The 13,760-nt window shown below is 43.2% G+C and overlaps 1 protein-coding gene across 1 annotated transcript; it reads left to right on the forward strand.

Moving 5' to 3' along the window:
- The first annotated feature begins 12,025 nt into the window (after positions 1 to 12,025).
- LOC147441479 (uncharacterized) lies at positions 12,026 to 13,468 on the forward strand. Its single transcript, XM_086483109.1, has 2 exons — positions 12,026 to 12,397; positions 13,045 to 13,468. The coding sequence occupies exons 1-2, from the start codon at positions 12,095 to 12,097 to the stop codon at positions 13,195 to 13,197; spliced, it is 456 nt and encodes a 151-aa protein (XP_086339235.1). The 5' UTR covers positions 12,026 to 12,094; the 3' UTR covers positions 13,198 to 13,468.
- Positions 13,469 to 13,760: the final 292 nt, after the last annotated feature.

Genomic DNA, 13,760 nt, shown 5'->3' on the forward strand with positions numbered 1-13,760 from the left:
CCAAGCATGAAACAAAAACCACTTGTGGGAACTCACACTACAAGAGGTTCTGTGCTCTTGTGACGCTGTTAGCAACGGAAATACATTGGGTTTTTATAACCCCTGGTGTCGCTAAGACCGTCGCTAACAGTGTCGATACGGGAATGTCGCTATAACTGTCGCTATAACGGTCGCTATAACCGTCGCTATATAGCGACACCTATAAAGACGATCATAGCGACATTTACAGGCCATCTGTAGCGACGTTTACAGGCCATCTATAGCGTCATTTATAGCGACGCTGCAGAGCCTTATATAGCGACGGTCATAGCGACGCCCGAGAGAATTTTTTTTGGTGGCAGGGCATTGAATGCCTTGCCACCCATCAACCATATTGAATGTTTCATCAATTGATTCACCTTTGAAAAAAAGTGCAAGGGTAGATATAGACCCAAAATAGTCACCCACAAGACAATATAACCATTAACTCCATCATCCATAGTATTGTTTGCAGAATAAAGATACAAAATTGACAAGCGTAAATTGATGAAAGTAAATTAATGAAAATTGTACACATCATAGGCAAAATCACTTGATTGTTAAATTTTGCAAATGTAATAGTTACAACACCATTGTCATTATTGAAAAAAATATACATGGTTTGCAAAAAGCCGTATAAAAGTCGTCTCATGATACATATGTGACAAAAAGAAACTAATTCTATCTAGCTATGGCTAGACTGACGTTGTCTAATTAGACGTCTCATCGTGTCCAAGCGGCATATTTGTCGGATTCTGAAAAAAAAACAATAAGATAGCTTTCTGTACGTATAAACATATAGTGATGTTTATAAAAAAATACAACAAATAGAAAAGAGTAAACCCTAATACTAAACATGCCGCCGCAAAAACTCAAAATGTCCATCAGGGCGTTTAAGCCCTTCATACTTGTGTACTCACGCTCGTACGATGTGGGGTCACGTCCTGTCATTGACCACTCTCAAAACATACAAAGAATCCATTATGTTAGAATTTAAAAAACCCTAAACCCTAAACTATCAAATATAAAGAGAAATGCAAAAGCACTTACAAAATCGGCCTCAAATGATGCCCACCCGCCGCTCCCCAAGTGGTGCGAGCTCCCTGCCTCTACTCGCGCTCTGGCTGCCTCCTTTTGTTGCTTCCACTTGTCAGGATTCTTGCGCGCTGCTTTCTTCGCATTCCTCCAATCTTCTTTGGCCAGCCAATCTGGTTTGTTCCACCCATGCTTGATTGCTTTTTGTACTTCGGAACGCTTGTGCTTGCAGTATTTGTGCATTCGAACCTTCATTAGGTCTTCATTGAAGCGGTCATCCCGTGTTGGAATGGAAAACTCGTCATGAAGCATGATGATGACTCTGTCTTTTAAATCAATCGCTACTTCACTCCAGGTGTTTAGTATGTAGTGTCTACACACCTGAGAGCAAAGACCGCGCATGAGCGAAATCACCTTCTTGCCTTCATCATCCAAGATGATGCCGCCGCTGAAGTCGACGGAGTAAGGCAAGCCCTCTCACCGGTGAAGCGTGAACCTGAGTGTCCTGGCAGGGGTCTCTAGTGGTGTGTCGATGGGGGTATGGACGTCAGGTGTCTCCACTAGAGTCTGGGCCCCGAAGCGAGGAGTGTCCACTGGAGTGACTCCTAGAGGAGTAGCTAGTGGTTTCTAGCCGCTAGGAACGGCCGTCAACCGTGCAAAACCTGGTGTCGATGGCGATGTCGTGGTTGGTGTCGAGGCCGGCAAAGAAGGGGAGGGTAAAGAGCCTCGTCGAACATGAGGCGGTGTCAAAGCATCGACGGCGGCATCCCTACAACAACGCCACCGCCACCACTAGAGCGCCGGTGCTTAGACGAGTGTGAAGATCATCTCGTCAACACCGAGGCTTTGGAGCACATTGAATGCTCCGAAACAGAGCGAGACACGACCAGAGTAGGAATCCGCGATGGTGCGCCAGAGCGATGACGCTCTACGTACCACTATCTTTGCTCGGGTGACAAAGAAGAAATAAAGTGCTCATCATCCATACCTGTATTAAACACACGAACATTTAAACTTAATATTGAATGAATGGAGAAGAAAACATGGACAAGTAGATAGATAGATAGATAGAGAGAGAGAGAGAGAGAGAGAGAGAGAGAGAGAGAGAGAGAGAGAGGGAGGGATTCCTGTGTAGAGAGATTTCATTGAATTTCTGTGAATTTGTAAAAGCACTGCACTCCAGGTGCGATAGAGACTGAAGCTCATAGCATTGCACTCCGGGTCCTTCTCTCTTATAGATGTTGCTTGCCCCACCACTAAATCTAGTTGATCAGGTGAAAGAGACGCTAAGAACAGTAGTAGTGCTTCTTAGCGTCTCTTTCACCCGATCAATTAGATCTAGCGGTGGGACGAGCTGCATCTATGAACAGAGACAGATCACTTTCTTTCGCAATTGCAGCTTCTGTCTCCATCCCACTTGGAGCGCAGTGCTCGTCGTCTCTGATTGTGAGAACATACCTAGAGCATACGTACCTGGAGTGGACGCAAAGACCATTAAATACAATGACGCAATGACGCATATAAAAAAAAATGGACAAAAAGCCACATAAATACAATTTATATTTTAAAACGGAGCAAAATTGTTAAAATACAAGAAGCCACGTGAATACAAAGCTCAGCATAACTGGTAAAGAAGGGGAGAATCCTACAAGAATCCCAACCACCTCTTTCTCTTTTGACGTAGAACTTGAAGGTGCTTGTAGCTTTGGAATGTTCAAAGGCTAGCAGCAACAGAACGCGTACTTCTTCTTTTCAACTTGAGTGATGGAAGAGGCAAGTCAATAACTTAGAATTTTCAATCGAAAGAGAGAGAGAGAGAGAGAGCATGCACACAATCAAATCTTGCAGTCGAAAACCCAGGTGGTGGAGCTGCATGTGGCCATGGATTTCCTAGGATGTGAGCGCAAAAATCAAAAGAGCGTTATACAACATGGAAGGTACATAGAGAGCCAGAGTAGTTGATGAGGTAGCCTGCCTTCACGGGAATGGACAAAAAGCCACGTGAATACAATATATATTATAAAACGGAGCAAAATTGTTCAAATACAATATTTATGGCTTTAAAAGGTCTCTCTCTCATCCTCGCATAGCTCAGCATAACTTCCTATATCTATATAGAGCTCTCCGTTTAGACATATGTCCTCCATTTCATTTTGTAGATCCTCTGCATGCACCCCATAGAGAGGAGCAGCTTGATGCTTATCTGGAACCACCTCAGCGGCTTTTGACTGAGCATCTTCTCCGATCTCCTCCATTGATGCTGCTGTGATTGGCGCATGGTAGCCTTCATACGTCCGTGCACTACGAGGGGCTACCTCTATGACGTACCACTAGTTTGATGCAGACTTTGTAGGATGGAATATCATCTGCCAGAGCCACATAACTTACATGAGAGCTTCCAAGCACATAACTTCTAAAATGGGATGTTAACTATTTACATGCTAGGCTTGTTCACAATGCTCGGGTAGTACGAAAGTGTCTCTTAGGTCAGTCCATTTCTTAGTTGAATCCACCTCAAGAAAACCAGACTCTCCTCTACGCACAGTAGCATTGCGACCCTCGATGATTATCTTGAACCATTGCACGTTGAACAAGTCGACAAAAAATCCTCTATAATTGATCCTCAAAATCTCTTATAGCGTGCCGAAGTAAGTGAGTTCCCCCACCATAGGATCTGCATCAGAGGATTGTCGTCAACTAGACTGTTCAAATTTTGCCGTGATTCCACAAATTTTGCTTGGAGTAATCATCAATGAGAGTCACAAAGTAGAGGTAATTTCCCAAGGATGGAGTTTGCATGGGTCCACAAACATCACTATTCACAATCTACAACCTACATGTGGCCCTAATTGAACCACCTTTTGGAAACTTTGAACATTGCATCTTACCCAAAATACAACCTTCACAAACATGCTTGATAGGTGATTCAAGAGGTGCCAAAGAAGCAACCATATCATATTTTTGCAAACGTAGCCAACTGACAATTCAAATGGCCAAAACGTGCATGCCAAAGTTCTTCATCGGAAATAGCCTTAGAATCCACAATCGAATTTGCAAAATTCTTCCCACACTTTTCATACAAAGTGAGCTTATACAGCCCACGATATAAAATGCTGTAAAGAATGAGGATGCAAGAGAGCTACACAAGACAAGCACAAAGCACACAAAGATGGAAAGCTTCTTCTTCTTCTTCACAGAAAAGAGAGTACAAAAATGACTAAGTGCTAAAGCTGAAAAGTAGCACATATGTACATGCGGTCACTAAGTGTGAACTCGCTAGAAGCATACTAGGCTGGCACTATAAGTGTAGTCCAGCTGTAGAATCACTGGCAGAGATCCTCCGTGTCGGTCACCTAACGCGCCAGTGAGTAAATGCCGTAAGCGGCCAAGACCCGTAGTCGATGCCAGCTCAAGATGTAGAGCTCAACATCTCAACACTCCCCCTCGAGCTCTGAATGTCGCAGAGTCCAAGCATAGTCCGGAAACGTCAAAGCTTCTCAGCTCCGAGGGCCTTGGTAAAGATATCCGCTATATGCTCCTCTGTGTTGACGTAGACCAAGTCGATGTCGCCCGCCAACACTCGCTCTCGAACGTAGTGGTAATGGACCTCTATGTGCTTGGTCCTGGCATGGAACACTGGGTTCCTAGCCAACTGCATGTTGCTGAGGTTGTCACAATGGATGACAATCTGCTGGTCCACCTGCACTCCCAAGTCCTCAAGTAATGTGCGTAGCCAAGCTACCTCGCACGCCGCAACTGCTGCACCTCTGTACTCGGCCTTTGTGCTCGATAAAGCAACCGTAGGCTGCTTTTTGCTGCTCCAAGTAACAACAGCACTCCCAAAGGAGAACATGAAGCCACTCGTAGATCTCCTATCAACAATGCTACCTGCCCAATCTGCATTTGTATACCCATACAATGCTAATGGCACATCTGCTGCATAGAACAATGCGTAGTCAAGAGTCCCTTGCACATACCTAAGTGTGCGTCGTATTCCATCCAAATGTGGCTTCCTCGGAAGCTGCATGAACTGACTCTCCAAGCCTACTGTGTAGCTCAAGTCTGGCCTCGTGATAGTCAAGTAGATTAGACTACCCACAATCTTCCTGTACATCTTCACATCCTCAACAACATCACCCTTCTCTGTATTCAGCTTTGCATTCACATCCAAGGGAATAGAAATTGGCTTACAATCAGCCATACCATACTTTGACAACATGTCCAAAGCATATTGTCTCTATGACAACCATACACCCTCTGGAGTCCTGATCACCTCAATGCCAAGAAAGTAGCGCAACTCGCCCAAATCTTTCATTTCAAACTCCTGTTTGAGAAGACCCTTCACATGGTCAATCTCCATAGCATTGTCACCCACAATAATAAGGTCATCTACATATATGGTAATGACCACAATCCTCACATCACTCTCACGTACATAGAGTGAATGATCAACATACTTGGCAATCCTGTCATACCATGCTCTAGAGCCTTGCTTCAAACCATACAAAGCTTTGAGAAGCCTGCATACATAATCTAGGTAACCTGGATCGACATAACCAGGTGGTTGATCCATATACACTTCCTCTTGCAACTCACCATTCAAGAAGGCATTCTTTACATCCATTTGATGCATAATCCATCCTCTAGATGCAGCCACTGCTATGACAGCTCTCACAGTCGTCATCTTTGCCACTGAAGCAAAGGTCTCCTCATAGTCTATGCCGTATGTCTGTGCATAACCCTTTGCGACCAGCCTTGCCTTGTGACGCTCAATGTTACCATCAGCCTTATGCTTGGTTTTATACACCCATTTACAGCCAATAGCTTTCTTGCCACTTGGCAATGGCACCAACTTCCATGTGTCGTTTGCTTCCAATGCAGCCATCTCTTCATTCATTGCATCATCCCAATGCATATTTCCAACTGCATCCTCAAAACGTGTGGGCTCCACATCTTGTATCACCTTAGCCATGTAGGCTTGGTGATGCGCTAGATACCCATCATAAGTCAATTTCTGAACTGGATTTCTGACTCTGTTAGATCTGCGCGGTCCTGGGTCACTCCTTTGCCCTCTAGCATCTTCTTGTACTTTCCTTACACCAGGTGTCCTGACAGCCGGAATTTCAAATTCCTCATCAAAACTTTGTTCAGAACCATCTGAATCCATGTCTACATGTGAAAACCCTAATGATGCATCAGCCATAAAGGGAGGTTCATCAACCTTTTCCTTTCCTTTTCGTGATACATTCCCTGTACCTGCTGGTGGAGTAACCTGCGTACGTAGTCTACCATTCCATGGCTTCTCAACAGATCCACGAGAAGAGGACTCTTGTGGTCCACTCAAAACCTGTGACTGTGGCCTCACATTTTGTACGACCACATCATCTTTTACATCAGCCCCAATAGTGCCATGTGCATTACTGTACCAGCTGCTCATCTCATCAAAGACTACATCTCTGCTCACTCGTAATTCTCGTGTAGTAGGATTGCAGCACCTGTACCCCTTTTGTTCAAGGGAATATCCCACAAGAATACATTTCTCTGCTTTAGGATCCAATTTCCTACGCAACTCATCTGGTACATGCACGTAAGCTACGCATCCAAACACTTTCAAGTGTGCCAAATCAGGCTTTGTACCTGTAAACTTTTCCTCAGGCGTTACATCATGCACCGCTGCTATAGGTGTCCTGTTCATAATGTACACAGCTGTATTTACAGCTTCAACCCAAAAATGATGAGGCATGTTCTTCTCATTCATCAATGCACATGCAACCTCTGCAATGTGCCTGTTTTTCCTTTCTGTGACCCCGTTCTGTTGTGGAGTATATCTGCATGTAAACTGCCTGCGTATACCATGCATTCGCAGAAAATTTGAAAAATCATTGGAGAAGTACTCTCCCCCTCCATCTGACCTCAATGTCTTGATTTGCATATCTGTCTCCTTTTCAATCATGACTTTGAAGTCCTGAAAGTGACCAAACACTTCACTTTTGTTACGCATGAAGTAGACCCATACTTTCCTTGTATGGTCATCAATGAAAGAGACATAATACCTGCAACCATGTATACTTGCAGTATCAGTTGGACCCTAAACATCTGTGTGCACCACCTCAAGTGGCTTTTTACATACATTGCGCTCATGTGGAAATGAGCCCTTTGACTGTTTTCCAAACTGGCATGCTGCACACACTCTATGCATTCCATCCACCTTGAATTTGGGCAAACTTGTTACAATCTGTTTTGATTGCATGCTGCGCAATCTCTGCTCATTGACATGGCCAATGCGTTTGTGCCAAATGTCAACATCATCCACAACACCTGTGTCCTGTGCAAATAATGCAACTTTTACCTCAGGCATGTCTACATTCAGCGTAAACATTCTGCCCACACATTTGCCCTCTGTGATGAGCTTACAGCCAATTTGGAAATCTTCTACATAACAGCCATTCGGATTGAAGCGAACCTGCAAACCCTGCTCAACCATTTGTCCAACAGAAACAAGATTCTTTGTAATGTTTGGGACATGAAGTACATCTGCTAAGTGCTTTGATTTCCCACTCTTTGTATTTAGGGGTATGTCCCTTACATGAGCAATGGGGTGAGATGTGTCATCTCCTGTCTGCACATAGCCTGACACATCTGGTTTGCGCATATCTCTAAACCACTCTCCACGAGACGTCATGTGATTAGAGGCACCTGAATCCACATACCAAACATCATCTTGGGTGGAATTCTCTGCAGTCATTGTATTCATTACATGCTGCATAACAAACATGCGCTCGTTTTTGCTGTCATCTGCATCTCTGCTAGTAGATGCATAGTTGCCATGTTCTCTCTTTCCACTTGCTTTTCCCTTTGGACAGTCACGTGACATGTGACCTCTTTCACCACAAGTCCAATATTCTCTACTATCTGGAGTATGTTGCTGCCTGCTTGATCCTGCACCTCGACCTCTTTGACTCCCCCTGCCTTGAGACTGGTTTCCCCTGCCACCTGTATTGTTTTGATTTGATTGACCTTCCAGAAATTGGCCCCTGCAACCCCTTGGGCCTCGACCACGACCTCTACCTCTACCTCTGTTGGAGTTAGAATAGAAGGCCTGTTCAGAATTATTTCTGCCATGAGAAGAAGATGTGTCAAGGTTATTCTCCTCAAGAATAAGCATAGAAATCAAATCTTGGAACATGGGGATGTCGTCTCTTGTATTCATGGACGACCTGAAATGTACATACTCATCTCCTAGGCCATCCAAGCATGCACGGACAATATCATCGTCTTCCATTGAGACTTTAATAGATCCAAGAGCCTCAATGATACTCTTGATCTTCAAAGCATAATCATTGATTGAGAGGTTGTTCCTCTTAACCTGATTTAGCTCCGACTTTAGTTGAAGCTTCCTGGACTTGGTGTTCACCTCGAACACTCTGCCTAAGTTTTTACATGCAATGGCGGGGGTTTTAGCATCCTGTAGATAGTCCATCATGCCATCTGTGATGCTCATAGAAAGCCAATACATCACTTTGCTCTAGCCTTGCTGCCAGTCCCTCAAAGCTTTTCTTTGTTCTGCTGTAGCATTTGCCTCGGGAATCTCTGGTTCCTTTTCATTGTCTCCTTCTACATAGTCCCAATAACCTTTTCCTTTTAGGAAATTTGTTATTCTGAACTTCCATGCAGGGTAGTTATTTTTCTTAAGCTTCTCAGTAACAATCTGACTAAAACCGTCAGACATCTTGAAGCACTAAGACAAAATAGCTGCAATCTGCAAAAACCGGCAAATCTGTTGAACCTGCTATCGTGGTACCTGTAACGCTTTCTACACTCAACGAGTGTCCACAATCAAGCGTACATATAACCACTGTACTTGTACAGTAAATCTCTATGTACTGCACTTTGGAGACCTGTTCAGAAACTTGTGCGAAACTTGTGCATCTAGTCGTGGATTGCGAACGAAGAGATTGTGATGCTCTTGCTCTCTTAGCCTCTCTTGCCTGCACCAGGCTCTGATACCATGTAAAGAATGAGGATGCAAGAGAGCTACACAAGACAAGCACAAAGCACACAAAGATGGAAAGCTTCTTCTTCTTCTTCACAGAAAAGAGAGTACAAAAATGACTAAGTGCTAAAGCTGAAAAGTAGCACATATGTACATGCGGTCACTAAGTGTGAACTTGCTAGAAGCATACTAGGCTGGCACTATAAGTGTAGTCCAGCTGTAGAATCATTGGCAGAGATCCTCCGTGTCGGTCACCTAACGCGCCAGTGAGTAAATGCCGTAAGCGGCCAAGACCCGTAGTGGATTCCAGCTCAAGATGTAGAGCTCGACATCTCAACAAATGCCAGATGCAACAATTTCATCACCAAAACTGAGATCAGGTATTGTACATCTGTCATGAGAGGTAAAAAAATCAGGATGTGAGGTAATGTGCTTTGTAGCACCATTGTCAAAATACCACACATGTGAGTCTGCAACAACTGACATGCATGCATCATGGACAGTAGGATCATAAGTACAATCTGCACTAAAAGCCCACTCTGCATCTACATCAACATCACAATCTCCTTTCACGTTGGACCATGTAGTTAATCCAACCTCTTTCTTCTTAGCCTCTTTTGCCTGCAATTTCAGACACTACTTAATCACATGATGATTAGCTTTACAATAATGGCAACATATTTTCTTTTTGCTCTTTTCACCAAAATTCCCAGACGAGTTACTGCCAACAAAATCATATGAACATGTGATTTACCACTCGCAGAAAAACCATGAGAAGTGGCTACATTGCTATTACCACCTTTTCTTTTAGCAACAATAAAAGCATGTTCAACTACACACTGTCTAGTCTTGCTTTTTTTGGAAAGTGACTCTGGTAGTAGCAATGTGCACAATGCATCAAACTTGACAACTTCTGGATTTCCTTTGTTCATATGTCTCCAAGTACTAGCAAAAGTCTGGTAAGAATCTGGCAAAGCATCAAGAACAGCCTACACAAGGAAACTGTCATAAATGATTTCGCCTGTAGAAATCAGTTTCTCATTGATATCCTTGGTACTAGCAAGGAAAGTGACTATCTCATCTCCCTCATGCATAATCTTTGACTCCATCTCTTTACGCAACAACAATGCAACTTTAGCCTCATTGCGACTTGCATAAAGACTAGCCAAAATATCCCAAGCCTGTTTTGCAGATTTTGCTGAAGAATATGAGGAGTAATAGTGCACTTCATAGACAACACAATCAAAGCATGAGCCTATGCATCTTTTACATTGCAACGATCTTGCTCAACCGTAGAACTATTGTCCCCATCTAATTTTTCCTCAGCAAACATCTTGAACACATGTGTGTTGTTGTCAGCCATGGCGAATGCCTGCACCTGATGTGAAAACTTCCTGAAAAGAGGAGAAATGAAGTGGGAACAACACATGCTATATAGCACAAACCGTAGAAGACTGAAAGGGACCTATTATGCACAAAATGGCATTGACTGAGATTTTGCATAAAATGACAAAATTACAAGCACAACACTGTAAGTAGTGGAAATGGAGGCCAAAATGAGCCTGAACAAAAAATCTGAGCAGATCAAGCTCTTTCAGCTTACCCAAATTATTTGTCAACCTATTGACCCTTGCAAAGCTCGCAAAAATCGGAGAAAGTGAGCAGTTGTGTGCTAGAGCTACTGGCGACTAAGCCCGGGAGGATGCAACCTGCTCTGATACCAATTGTGGAATTAAAGTTGTAGGCAAACACACACAGGTTGGAGAAGACGAAGGAAACTGAAGGCACACAGCAGAGAGTGTATTACTTAGTGTGCAATGAAAAGATAAGATAGCCCTAGAGTGATGGACGTATATACAATGCACAGGGGCAAAAACTTCCTAGTGAGGGAAACAATGCCTCGACGGTCCCAAGTGTGTTCACACACATCACTACCACATGTATATGGTAACAATGCCTCTTGTGACCTCCAACAAGCCTGCGGAGGAGGCAGATGATTGTGAGATGAAACACGACGAGTTAAGCAAAGAGTCTGAGAACCCTGAAGACGAGATGCATGATAAACCTGAGAGCCCCACAATTGAGGTTTGAGATAAGCCTAAGTCACTTATCAATTCAACATTGGAGTCTCAAGAACCCAATGAATCTTCCCAGCCTAACACTATTGCAAGCGAAGTCCATATCTAAAAGTTAGGTCTCATTGGCCATATGATAAGTGTTGGAGGTCTTACAGCTAACACTATTAGTTTGATAAAAAGAAACGTGATGATTTCTAGTCAACAGTTTGTTATTCTGGTTTCAGCTTGGTAGTCAAGGGATGAACTGTGGTAGGACACACTTCTTGTGGCAACCCCAAGCCAGTGTAAGTTCCCCGTTTGTGTTGGATGGTTTCAAGGTGACACCCTTTTTTCAGTCGATGTATTCGTTCATTGTAATTGGGTGGCCATGGCTTGCTATGTAACTTTTTTTGGTTTAGTAATATAAATATACACTCACTATTGTGAGTTTGGGAAAAAAAGGATTAATCCAACTTTGCTGAAATGCTATCTTATTGTTTTTAGTTTAGTGCCTTGCTACTTTGGACTATTGAAACTAAGTTGAGATCTTCCCTCTCCCTCCCTCTCTCTCTCTCTCTCTCTCTCACTCACTCACACACACCCCTAAAGTTCAAAATCGTCAACAAATTTTAACTCTAGATGAGTGTGTGTTTGAGGTTGTGAGAGAGAGAGAGAGAGAGAGAGAGAGAGAGAGAGAGGGTGTGAGAGTGAGACGTGTGTTTATTCTTTCTAAAAAAGTCCTTAACGATTAGAATCAATTGATACCTTTTGGAGTGAGGAGTTGGGTGTGTGGCGAGAGTCGTTGACAGGAGGACTCGATATTCGAATAGAGTTGATCATGCGAAAAGGACCTCCACTCGCAATAGAAAGCTACATTGCCAGTAACTAATCTATAAATATGAACATAACACACCTCCATCATTTACAAGTATACCCGAATTTGAGAGAGAGAGAGAGAGAGAGAGAGAGAGAGTGCGTGTAGAAAAACAAGATGTCAGGCCACCATCACCACCACCAGCCTGAGTACGTGGAAGAGTGCTACGGTGAGGAGCGCATGTATGCAGCTCCTCATCACCACCATCACCACCAGCCTCAGTACGTGGAAGAGTGCTACGGTGAAGAGCGCATGTATGCGGCACCACCCCCGCCTTGTGGCTATGAGCGTGTAAATAGTGGCTACTATGGGCACCGAGCTGAAGGAGAAAACCATGGCCACCATGGCCACAAGGACAACTACCATCGCAATGAGCGCTTTGGCGAGCTTGGCGCTGCGCCTGATGGTGCCTTTGCCGTGGTAAGTAAAGCTCTCTAATCTCCTTCTTTGATACATGCATAACCCTAATGTTGTGAGCTCTCTACAGCATCACAAGAAGATTTGGAAAATTTCTCATGTAAGAAAACGGAGCCTTTTTCAGTGTTTTTCATACAATGCATAACATCATGAGCTTTTGCTCCAGAGGCACCACATACCTAGTTAGGTACGATTGGGGGCAAGGGACCACCGGCCTCCCCACCGGGCCGGCGGTCCCCTACCCTCAATCGTACCTAGCTAGGTATGCGATGCCTCCCTCACAAAAGCTCATGATGTTAAGGTAAGTCAGAATGTGGGAATTATTGTGAGAATTTTTTCAAAACTTCTTGTGCATGTGTGCCTAAAGCGGGTTATTCACACTTCAACAATAATTGTCGATAGCATACTAAGCTCATAACATCTTGCAAGAGCATTTTTGTGAGAGACTCATATGCACATATCCATAAAACTAATTCCTTGAAGATTTTCCTTGAAATTTCACTTAATTTTTATCCACGTAGATATTTGTAAAGAAAATTACTTTCTTGGGCATGAAAATAAATAATGGGTATGGCTTCTTGTTCTTCTATTGGATAAACAAGTGCATAGAAAGTAGCAGCTAATGTATCATTTGGCATGCATCTTTACAGTATGAAGGGCACAAGACAAAGAGCGATCCAAACCATGCTACAAAGCACAAGCATGAGGCAGAGGCAGCTGCACTAGGAGCGTTCGCCCCTAGTGGATATGCCTATTCGCAGCATCGCAAACATGAATCATGCAATGATCCAGTCTATTACTAGGCTATTACTACTAATTACCAAGCCTATTACTAGGCTAACTTAAAATCCATATGTAACTACCTATTAAAAGATGTTGTGGGGTTGTGCTTATGCAAATCTCACTTCATTATGAATGGTAAATGGAAAATAAAGAGCTTGGAAAAGTTCACTTTCAATAAAGTGCTATCTGTAAGGCATGTAATCTCACCTATTCGGCTTTTGACATTGTACCAAGTAAGGAGGCTCTCATGTAGAGAAAATTATCTTCAAATGCTTCTACTCTTTTAGATTTTGACTTGTGAGGAAAGTTCAAAACTTTTCACATGAAATAGGCCTCTACAATTTCAAATAAATTGAAAAAAATGAAAAAAAAATGAAGGCTAGATCTATATCTCCTAATGGCAGCTCCCAAAAAGTGAAACAATTTTTACAAGAAAAAACGCCTTCCTCTACTTTTTTCTCAAAGATACCTTTCTCTACTGCTAGCCTATTTGCTAGCAGTAGATCGAGCACAAGTGCACAATAGATTTTCTACACATATTGCACAATATGTAAAAGATTAGTTTGAAGAACACAAGCTTTTC

Source organism: Adiantum capillus-veneris, chromosome 15 (assembly GCF_014529385.1).
Source record: "Adiantum capillus-veneris isolate H3 chromosome 15, ASM1452938v2, whole genome shotgun sequence".
Classification (NCBI taxonomy): Eukaryota; Viridiplantae; Streptophyta; class Polypodiopsida; order Polypodiales; family Pteridaceae; genus Adiantum; species Adiantum capillus-veneris.